This window comes from Carcharodon carcharias, chromosome 2, assembly GCF_017639515.1.
Source record: "Carcharodon carcharias isolate sCarCar2 chromosome 2, sCarCar2.pri, whole genome shotgun sequence".
Lineage (NCBI taxonomy): Eukaryota > Metazoa > Chordata > Chondrichthyes > Lamniformes > Lamnidae > Carcharodon > Carcharodon carcharias.
The window spans coordinates 211,568,918-211,581,046 of NC_054468.1; the positions used below are offsets into that span (position 1 = coordinate 211,568,918).

Genomic DNA, 12,129 nt, shown 5'->3' on the forward strand with positions numbered 1-12,129 from the left:
TCCACAGATGTTAGATCTGCTGAGTTTCCCAGCATTTTCTGTTTTTGTTTCATGATAATATAATTACTGTCCCCTGAAAGTTCCCACTTCACCTAAATGCATCATCCTCTCTGAACATTCCCCTCGATGTCTCTACCTACATACAGGAGCATGCCCTTGTCCATTTCATCATCTTGTCTGCTCTATCCCATGTTTTGGTCACTGATAAGGCCACCTTCTACCACTTCCCAATATTCCTCACCACCATTGTCCCTCACCTACTTCTGCATCTGCCCAATGGCTCTTACAACTGGCCTTTAGCACTCCAACAAATAGCAATTATGCCGTTTAAGTGCCTGTGCTAAAGGTATTACCTGCAAGTTGATGTTGCACATGCAAAGCAAAAATGGAATTCCCAAGTAGCAACACAAGATAAAACAACTTTCTGGCATATAATTACTTCCATTAAACCAGTACTTATAGAACAAATATTCCTCAAAACAAGCCTTATATGGGTAAAAAAAAGTCATTAAAATTTATTTCAAGACCTAGGTCTAATTATTGTCCAATTATAAATTACCATTTTACCTCGCAGAACGCTATTCCAAGGACACTACATAAATGCATGCATTTTGTCTCTTGCAGCATTTTAGACATTTTACAGCAATTAGACATCAATGGTTAGGGAACTATATTGGTACAAGTATATTTTTCTTTCTGTAAGGCGGTTAAAACAAATGTAAATTTAAATGAGGAAATTGTTGCTGCTGTCTCATAAATCTTGGTGTCTCACATCGATTCTAATCTACTGAAACTAATATTTGGACCAGTTAAAGATACCAGCCAGGTAGCAGAGCAACTTTCAAATGACAGGGAATAACATTACAACAGTTTTAAACTTGTACTTACTAAAACCAAGATGATAAATAGACAAATATGCCACCAAATTATATAAATGCACAAGGGAAGATGGAGGAAAAGATGGCTTATTCCATTTGCAAGAGAACCCACGTCTCCCTCAGGATTAAAATCGGAATTGGACAGTTCCCCATGTCATGCTCCATTTATATATTGTTCGAGATGTAAAGACTGTTTCAATAGTCATCATGACTGTTTACACGACAACTTATTAAGTAACATTCACCATTTACTATGACAAACTATTTCCAAACATCTTAAAAGTTGATTTTTTTCCGCCTTACTCTTTTGGGAGTAAATAGAGTTTCAAATTCCACACCTTCCCCCCTGCTAATATATGCACTTGTATTTTATACCCGTAAAAATCTTCAAATGGTTTGGTCCACACATCTCCCCTAAGCATCAATACAATAGTCTTAAAGACAGTGTAGAACTGTGTATGTTAGGAAATGAATGTTTCATACAACCTCCTTTAACAAACCATAAAAGGCATCATTAAAAAGGCAGGAGTGAAGACTCAGTAGCCTTGGAAGTTTATGATGAGACTGGGCTGTGTATCCTGTTCTGTGTGAAGAGACCTACCTTGCACAATGTGTCCATTATTTCAAGCTTACGGTTGATAGCAGCAATATTCTCCAAGAAAGTGGACTGGAAAAGGATGCAAAACACTCGTTCGGAGAAATTGACAATTTGAGCCAACTCATAGAGGAACCTGATGGGAAAAGAATAGTCAATCATAACCTGCTTCCAAAAATTGGAGAGTTCCAGTCTCCCTGTGTATGTGCCAACAGGCAATAAAATATCTGAACCAACTGATTAAAAAGTAAACATGTGTGACATTAGCAGTCGAAAGACAGCAGAGCACTAAGGATTAAATGTGCGTAAAGAAAACTTACTGCTCAGGCTTGTCCAAGGGCTTGGCATTGTCTTTGGATGACTTTTGCATCTGCTTTTCAATTTTCTCCAACTCTTCTTGCTGTGCTCTCTGCAGAAAAAGAAAAATTCATCAAATAAGCCCTGTATGAAGTGCATAAATTAGGGATATGCAACTTGCATACGATCATGCCCTGTGTTTTGCAACAAACCTGATCTCTACTTTGCATCCTCAATTATGACAATTTAACAGTTCTGCCTTGCTTTTACTTAACATTGTGGAGAGCACTTTCTCTCCAGCCTCACTGTTTTAAATTACTATTCCTGGTCTCATAATTTCAGAGCTTGCATAAATTTGCCTGGGCCAAGCTCCTGTTTCTCACCACACAAGTGCCAGGCAATAACCATCTCAAACAAGAGAGAATCTAACCATCTCCATTTGACATTCAGCGGCATTACCATTGCTAATACCTCACTATCAATATCCAGTTTGATGAGGAGCCGGGGGAGGGATGTGGAGGTGTGACCAGACACTGAACTGGACCAGCCATTTAAACATTATGGCTGCAGGAAGTGATTGGAGATTGGAATTTTGTAGCAATTAACTCACCTCCTGACTCCCAAAGCCTGTCCACCATCTACAAAGCACAAATCAGGAGTGTGATGGAATACTCTCCACTTGCCTGGATGAGTGCAGCTCCAACACTCAAGAAGCTCAACAGCATTCAGGACAAAAAAGCCCACTTGATCAGCATCTGTCAAACCATAATTAAACATTCACTCCCTCCACCACCAGCGCACAATGGCAGAGAACGCACCATATACAAGATACATTGCAGCTACTCACCAAGGCTCCTTCAACAGCATTTTCCAGACCTGCAATTTCTACCACCTAGAAAGACAAGGGCAGATGATGTACAGGAACACCACCACCTGCAACTTTCTCTCCAAGTTGCACACTACCCTGGCTTGGAACTATATTGCCATTCCTTCACTGTCGCTGGGTCAAAATCCGAGAGCTCCCTCCCTAACAGCACTGTGGGTGTACCTACAGTGGATGGACAACAACAACTCAAGGCTCTCCATCACCTTCTCAAAGGCAATTAAAGATGGGCAATACATGCTGGCTTTGTCAGCGATGCTCACATCTCACGATAGAATAGAATATAAAAAAAAGAACATGTGCAATGAGGGTCATTGATAATATCACCAAGCATTAGGTTACATCAGGTTGTAAGAAATGTTTATGTGGTCTGGAGCAATGCTGGGGGAGGTCAAGGTGACAGGAAGCAAGAAAATGACCCTGGTTAAAGGGCATGTCAGAATAGAATATGCAAGAAGAGTTAAAAATAGGTGCGTTGGGATAAAGAAAAGCAAGGGTTAGAGACAAGAATTGAGAAGATAGTAATCCCAAATCTGCATCCCGCCTAGCTCAATAACCTATCACAAGTAACGGGGCTTACCAAAAATCTATCCACCTCTGCCTTAAAGATATTCAAAAACTCTTCTTCCACCACCTTTTGAGGAACAGTGATCCATGACTCACAACCCTCAGAAAAAATTTTGTCTCATCTCCATTTTAAATGGGCGACCCCTTATTTTTAAACAGTGACGCCTCCTTGTTCTAGATTCTCCCACAAGAGAAACATCCCCTTCACATCCACTCTGTCAAGACCCCTCAGGACCTTATCTGTTTCAATCAAGTCGCCTCTTACTCTTCTAAACTCCAGCGAATACAGGCCTAGCCTGTCCAACCTTTCCTCATATGACATCACTCCCATTCCAGGTATTAGTCTGGTAAACCTACTCTGAACTGCTTCCAATGCATTTACATTCTTCCTCAAATAAAATGACCAATATTGTACACAGTGCTCCAGATGTGGTCTCACTAGTGCTCTGTATAACTGAAGCATAACCCCCCCACTTTTGTAATCAATTCCCTTTGCAATAAGTAATATTCTACTGGCTTTCTTAATTATTTGCTATACCTGCACACTGGACTTATGTGATTCATGTACTAAGACACCCAGGTCCCTCTGCAGCTCAAAGCTCTGCAGTCTTTTACCATTTAGATGATATGCTTTTTTATTCTTCCTGCCAAAATGGACAATTTCACACTTTCCCACATTATACTCCATTTGCCAGATCTTTGCCCACTCACTTAACCTATCTACATCTTTTTGTAATCTCATGTCCCCTTCACAACTTACTTTCCAACTATATTGTGTCATCAGCAAATTTGGCAACCAAGGCATTTATATAAATTGTAAACATTTGAGGTCCCAGCACTGATCCGTGTGGCACAGCACTTGCTACATCTTGCCAACCTGAAAAAAGCACATATATGCCTACTCTGCTTCCTGTTAGTCAGCCAATCCTCTATCCCTGCCAGTATACCCCCCTACACCATGAGTTTTTATTTTACACAATAACCTTTGATGTGGCACTTCATCAAATGCTTTGGGAAATCTAAGTACAGTACGTCCACCCATTCCCCTTTATCCACCGCATGTTACTTACTCAAATAACTTCAATAAGTTGGTTAAACATGATTTCCCTTTCACAAAACCATGTTGGCTCTGTCTGATTACCTTGAACTTATCCAAGTGCCCTGCTATATCATCTTTAATAATAGCTTCTAACATTTTCCCTATGACAGATGGTAAGCTAACTGGCCTGTATTTTCCTGCTTTCTGAATAATGGAGTTACATTTGCTCTCTTCCAATCTAATGGGACCTTGCCTGAACCTAGGGAGTTTCGGAAAATTAAGACCAATGCATCAACTATTTCGCTAGCCACTTCTTTTAAGTCCATAGGATGAAGTCCATCAGGATCCAGGCACTTGTCAGCTCGTAACTCTAACAATTTACTCAGTGCCATTTCTCTGGTGATTGTAATTTTCCTGAGTTCTTCCGACCCTTCCATTTCCTAATTTATTGCTGCTTCTGGGATGTTACTTGTATCCTCTACAATGAAGACTGATGCAAAATATCTGTTCAATTCATCTGCCATTTCCTTGTTTTCCATTATCAATTCTCCAGACTCATTTTCTGTCGGGCCAACGCTCACTTTGTTAACTTGTTTCTTTTTAAAATATTTATACAAACTCTTACTATCTGTTTTTATATTTCTGGCTAGCTTTCTTTCATACTCTAAATTTTCCCTCCTTACTAATCTTTTAGTTATTCATTGTTGTTCCTTATATTCTGGCCAATCATCTGGCTTTCCACCTTTCTTTTCACAATTATATGTTTTTCCTTTAAGTTTGAGACTATCTTTAATCATTCTAGTTAACCATGGATGGTATGTCCATCCCTTGGACTTTTTCTTACTCGTTGCAATGTATTTATTCTGAAATATCCCCTCAAATGTTTGCCACTGCATCTTTTTTGACCTATCCCTTGACCTAATTTGGCAATTCACTTTAGCCAGCTCTGTTTTCATGCCCTCATAATTGCCCTTAAGTAAGTTTAAAAACATAGTCTCGAACCCACTCCTCTCTCCTTCAAACTGAAATGTAAAATTCAAGCATATTATGGTCACTGCTACCTAGGAGCGCTCTCACTATGAGATCATTAATTAATTCCATCTCATTGCACAATACCAGATCTAGTATAACCCCCTCTCTGGTTGGCTCCGGGCATGCTGTTCTAAGAAACTATCCCAGAAAGATTTTATGAACTTATTTAGGCTACCTTTGCCCTTCTGACTTTTCCAGTCTACGGGCAGAATGTTGCCGTCAGCGTGTGGGGGCGGGACCGACACCAATGAGTAAAATGACGCCAGATGTCGTCGGGCATGTGTCCCGTCATCACGCATCATTTCGGCATTGCGTTCGGCGGGCACGTGCTGGAGACGGTTATTAATGGTCTATTAAGGCCATTAAGAAAGCAATTTACCCTATTAACAACCCTGAAGGTTGGTGGGCAGGCGAAGAGCCCAAGCGGCCTTTGTGTTTTCCAGGAAACCTCATCCACGGGTGGGATGAGGTTTCCTGAAGGTTTTATAAAATTAATAAATTTTGTCAACTTCACAAACATGTCCCAGCTCATGTGACACGAGGGGACATATTTAAATAATTTTTAACTTTATTTTTAAAAAACTTTTATTATCCACTTAACCTTCTTAAGGCAGCTCCGTGCCTCAGGGAGATTCCTGTGCTTTTTCGAATGCATGCACAAAAGAGTGCAGGCCCCGACTCTCCCTCCTCCCCCCCACCTGCGTAGGTAGTGCCGAGTGCTACTGGCCGCGCGTTATGCTGGGCTACATGTAGATTAAAATCCCCCATGATTATCGCCGTACCTCTCTGACAAACTCCTTAATCTATTCCTTTATGCTCCAATCTACCATGTGGTTACTATTAGGGGGCTGTACATGAGTTGGTCATTGATCAGAGGAGTTTGCAGTCATCTTTACCTTCAAGAACTATTTTGGTTCAGGAAGTGGGCAGTTAGATCAGTTGGTGGAGCTGGATGATAAAGCCTGGAACTGAGATTTGATTCAATCAAAATGAGGACATGATGAGAGGTGTCACTGGTCTCAAGGGAATAAGCAACCTGCAAAGCAATGTGAAATGGGCCAAAAGCGAGACCAGAAATATGGGTTGCAAAATTCGGTGGAAAGGATAAAGGGTCAGGGAGGTTAAGAGAGATTAACACCAGGGAATGACTTTTGCTGGCAATGGTGGCCAGACTATTGGACTGCAAAGGGTTTCTGTGACTTGTTTATTACAGATTATTCAAATAAAATGACTTGTAAGTTAAGCGCTTTCTAATTGAAAACAGTTCCATATAAGTATTACATTCCAGAAAAAGTGTGATGCAGATACCATTCATCAATATAATATAAGACTGTCTGCAACACAGGAAGACAAGCATTTCATTAGAACCTTTGATGAGTACACCATCACCACAAAAGTCATGTTTTAAAGACAAAAGATTCTGAGACATTTTCAAGAATGTACAATGTGCCCAAGGATAGGAATGTATAATATTTTCCATTAGCACGTCTCTAAAACCATTTGAGTCAACTGTTTTATTTATGAAGGTTTAAACATTTAATAGTTTCAATATATAGCCATTGCTTGCGAAGCCAAAGCTAGTACTTTATGTTACAGATGAATACATTTGACCTACTTAGTTAACTCTAACATGCAATAACAGAACCATTTAGTTGAAGGAGAAACAGGCAAAATGGAGACCACTACATTGTCATGAATTTAGGGTTTTACCAAGATGAATGGTCCTAGTTGACAATGTTTAATTGAAAATAGATATTTGTAATTATCACAGCTCTCAAATAAGGAATTGCTGCTGTATCTGCTTCAGAGCCATAACAATGTTCCCTTGTGAATTAGATTCAGAATATGAAGGTAAAAAATAAGGTACCAAAAGGGAGCCAACAAGTTATTGGAAGCATCATCACCATTACTATTGAAATCAAAAACTTAAGTATTTTTTAGGTCAGGACTTCTCTTAGAACAAAGTTCAAACTGACTACCTCTGAAAGTATCAAAACATTCCTATACTACCTGACTTTATCACATACAAACCCAAGCAAATCTAAGTAACAGTACAGGATGGCTTCAGTGAAGAATGAGAGCATTCCTACTTCAGATGGACTATCACTATTCTGTGGGAATTTGGAGATAGAGAAAGAAGGGAAACTGTATTCACCAGCCTAGGTAAGTCAAACATGTTTTACCCTTGGTTTTCCACTTATTTTATTTTCTAAGCCCCCAAATCAGGCTGAGAGTCATTTAAAATGTAATAACCGTGCTATTCAAGATAGCCTATGTTGAAAGCAGTCAGAAGAGCCTATTCTTGCAGAACAAGCTATTTTACACAGCAGATTATCTGCAATAATGATGTGATTTTACTGCAGATGCTGGAAATCTGAAAAAACAACAAAAGGCAGAATTTTGCCCTCAGCCGGCGGCTGGGAAGCTGATCACCAGCCACGATTGGGACTGGACCACGATTTTACGCTGGTGGGCCAATTAAGGCCCACCCAGTGTGAAACGGGAGGTGGGGAGGGAGGGAGGGCGAGTGGGGCGTGTGAGAACTTTGCCCATGGATGAGGTTTCCCAAAAAAATGCAAAGGCTGCTTGGCCTTTTCGCTTGCCAGCCAACTGTTAGGCAATAATGGCCTTAACAGGCGTTTTAATTGTCGGTGGGCCGCTGACCGAACTATCGTGTGACTGCGCGTTGACATCGGCATGCTCAGCCAACGTCAATGCGCACCACTTCCCGCTTAAGCGGGTCAGGCATGTGCTGGTCCATTGGCCGAAAAATTCTGCCCAAAATGTTGGAAATACTCAACAGGCCAGGCAGCATCTATATAGAGAGAGAGAAAGAAACAGAATTAATATTTCAGCTTGGAGTCCTGATGGCTTGAAATATTAACTTGTTTCTCTCTCATAGATGCTGCCTGGTTGCTGTGCATTCGGTAAATTAACTATGTTTAGCTATTTTCATTTTGTGCTTTGTCATGGAGTTCCTCTCAAAGTTTTATTGGGCCTGGATCAATCCAGTCTGTCCTCAAGAATGCCCCTGGCCTAACTGATGTTACAGCACAAGCAACATGGGAGAAGTTTCAGAAACCGAAGCACTATTAATACTGTCAGCGTCCAAGCTGTGGCATTTAATTCCAAACATTTATGAGAAATTGTTTGATCTCCCAGCTATACTTTCTTGAATTGCGATTGAGAAATCAAAGCTCTCTGTCAATTGGGGTCTTGAAGGTTAAAGGGGTGATCCAACCTGACCCGGGGGAACTACCCGCCCTTCTTTAAAAGCACTGCTATGGGTCTTGAACAGCCATTAGAAAAGGCAGACAGACTCAGTTTCACATCCCAGGCATTCCTCAGTATTATGCTGGGATGCAAGCCGAAATTATCTGCTCAGGCTCTGTTGTGGGCTTACCCTAAACTTCCAGCCTTGAGTTCAGCATGTTACCAGCTAAGCCAAGCTGACAGCAATTTACAAAAAGGGGCCCAAGACAATCATCTCGATTGTCATTTTCCTGAGCGTACAGTGGAAAGAAAAGAAATTGCAAGGAATAATAAAGTGGCTTGTTTTTAGGAAAGGAGAACTGTTGAACAATTACAGGGATTCCTATTTTAACATAAAAATGCTTGACTTTTTCTTTGGCGGTGGGGGGGGTGGGTGGGAGAAATTCATAACGCTAATGAGAAGCTCTCACAAGCTGCCATTCAGATTGCATTGTCTCACTTTAATGTGGATTTTTTGGTGATCAAGTTAAACAAACCCAAAATGCTGCGGCTCTGGAGGGCAGACAAGCTGGCAGCAACTTTGGAGTGTCGAACCACTTCAAGCCTGTCTGACCAGCCATATCCTGAGTGCTTCCAGTACCAGCTTCCAGTGAAAGTCACAGCATGAAAATGCCAAACATGCAAGAGAAGTATTTTCATTAGTGCCTGGAAGCTGACAAAGTGATTGTGCAACAAGCAGAAACTGGGATATGGAAAAGTTGAAGCATTGGGGATTTGAAAAATATGAAAAGCGTGTGCATTTCACATTCTGTACTCAGCCCATCCTAGAAGAGTTTTCTTGGAAAGGCCCGATGCTGAGGTGGTATGAGAAAGGAACTTTCAAGCAAGCTAGAGCGAGAGAGAATTGTGTAAAAGACTGAGGGGAACGTTCAGTCAGTATTTCTGATTTATAATTAACTAAAGACACGCATTGCTTTTCAAAGTTACCCAGCAGCATTGCCATGACTCAGTTATTGCTTTAAATTTTAAAACCAATAAATTCAGGCCTGTGAACCAAAATATTAAGAATATGGCTTTTTAAGAAAGAAATGCTGGAAAGTCAATGTATCTCAAAAATTTGAACAGGTTAAGCAATCCTTTTCACATTGCTACTATGCAATGATGATACAAGTGGTATTTTCCACTAAGAGGATGCTGCTGTCAATCCCAAAAAGAAAACATTCTACCTACCACACAATTGGGCAACATCATGTATGAATTTCAGTGCCAGTGGGATTCCAGGTATGTAGACCGTATGTCCCAATAGTTGGCTGACTGAATCAAACACTTAGCCAGATGCTCATAATAGGCAGAGTACAGACCGTGCCCATGCTTGCAGAAAGCAAAACAAAAGCTGTTGCTGTTAGATGTGATTCCGTGATTGTTCAGCAAGTGTTTCCCAATGCTGAGTGTGCCAGTAGTGACACTAACATGCGATTTAAGATAACTTGTTGAGTAAGAAGCGACAGATTCATATGCAGGAACCAATTCTGCGCAATTAATAGGAATATGTTCAAGCCTTGCGCTTTTTTTGAATTACCCAGAATCATGGGCAGCCTATGTTCCCATTGCTTTCTTCATGGCAACACCTCAGATGATCAAAAGTGATGTCATCTGACAGCACCCTTTTCTCCTGTTGTATAACCTGTGGTGATTGTTTGAAATTTGTCATTCTAGCTTTTCTCCTGATGAGTACAAGAGGAAAAGCTTCGGCATAATGTCTCTCTTTTCAGCAATTTTCAAGTTCTGTACTACCAAGTGACCATTTGCAAACTTAAACAGTTGTGTCTTTGAAAGAAAAACATGATTTGCACCAACTTTTAACCTTACAAATGAACTGCAACTCGGTCCATTGTAACTATGAAATATGGGCCAGAATCTGCTGGGTGTATACAGCGCTCACCATTATTAGTACATAAAGAATCCAGAAATTTGTGGTGAAGTATGTGCACATTGAGGGTTTCAAATTGCCACAAATTGCTGGACGATTTGCGATACTCCACCGTTAGCTTTGTAAAATTGAGATCTCGCCCTCCTGTTAACCTTTCCACGAGTTGACAAATTGCTGGATTTGCACCATAAATAAACTTTCCACAGACATTTAAGGTTGATATTTAACAATGAACTTTCTCATCCTGACATGCCACTCAATCTTAGAGGTCCAGAAATGAAGTATTGAAACTGTGGAATCTCACTCCCGTGAGCAGTTAATTGTTCCTCAAGGTTATTCCAACTTTTACATTTTTGTCTTCCTACTTTTCCTTTGTCTTGCATTATTCTCTCTCAATCATTTTTCTCTTTCCCTCATTTTTTCCTCTGTTATGGTCAGTTTAGCAGTAAAATGGCTCCGCACTTTATCCACTCCTTGGTTGACTGCAACACTTTTTTTAAAAAAGAAAAGAATTGCTTGACAATTCAGTGAGAGGTTAACTGTTCAAATGCTGTGACTACAAAAGACACACACAGACAGGTTTATTTGTAAGTTTGAAAAGAAAAGGAAATAGGATTTATTGTACTTAACACCCGATCAAAAGAAAACACTCCAATTGTCACTCACGCACACATTCTAGAGTTCACATACGCACACAGAAGTTACAAAGTGAAGGGTAAATTGCTTAAGAGTCCAAAATATGTCAGCTGTATATGGACACTGTAGATTGATGACTTGGCTTCCTGAAAGATGTTGACTGATCGTTTCTCTCTCTTCATTTGGAGTGAGCAGCTGTTGCGTTGACTTTTAAGACACAGCCTGCAGATTGCGGCTGGTTAAACAACAGACAAGAGGACATGGGGGCGCAAGGGCAAGGGGCTGCAAGGGCAAGAGAGCGAGAGTCAGAGCGCCCACTCAGGGTCTCTCTAGTCTCACACTCAGACCTCACTTCTTCTGTCTGGTCTAGAAAAAAGCAGTTTCTTAAAACCCAAAAAAGGTTAGTTTGCTAATCACATGATCTGCCCTCTCAAACTTGGCAGTTACTCAAACATAGTAATAACAATCAGATTTCAGGTCCGGTGTTTAGAAACAATTAGTTTGTTATGAAAGTATGATCATTTTCCGAATACTTCTCTGGTTTGTAGTAAAGTAGGGTGTGAGTGTAGATGGTGCTGTCTGTGTGATTTAATAACATTTGGAATCAGGTAGACTGCAAGCTTAATATTGTCGAAAGAAGATAGGCGTAGAAATGTACTTGAGATGTTAATGAGTACACATGGATGCTGTCTTAGCATGTAAGGTGTGAAGGGAATTTGCATTTTTAGATAAGTGTTTTTTTTTATTCATTCACGGGATATGGACTTCACGGGCTGGGAGAACATTTATCGCCCATCCCTAGTTGCCCTTGAGAGGGTGGTGGTGAGCTGCCTTCTTGAACCGCTGCAGTAGATACACCCACAGTGCTGTTAGGAAGGGAGTTCCAGGATTTTGACCCAGTGACAGTGAAGGAACGGCGATATATTTCCAAGTCAGGGTGGTGAGTGGCTTGGATGGGAATTTTCAGGTGATGGTGTTCCCAACTATCTGCTGCCCTTGTCCTTCTAGATGGTAGGGACCATGGGTTTGGAAGATGCTATCTAAGGAGTCTTGGTGAAT

General features: G+C 40.7%; 1 protein-coding gene across 1 annotated transcript in view; it reads right to left on the reverse strand.

Annotated features, from left to right (window-relative positions):
• Window positions 1-12,129, reverse strand: part of fmn2b (formin 2b) — a 401,079-nt gene that overhangs the window by 139,960 nt on the left and 248,990 nt on the right. The window contains exons 10-11 of the mRNA XM_041207507.1: window positions 1,794-1,882; window positions 1,480-1,609 (exon numbers count right to left, since the gene is read on the reverse strand). Coding sequence (XP_041063441.1) covers window positions 1,480-1,609; window positions 1,794-1,882 — 219 coding nt within the window. The remainder of the gene's footprint in view (window positions 1-1,479; window positions 1,610-1,793; window positions 1,883-12,129) is intronic.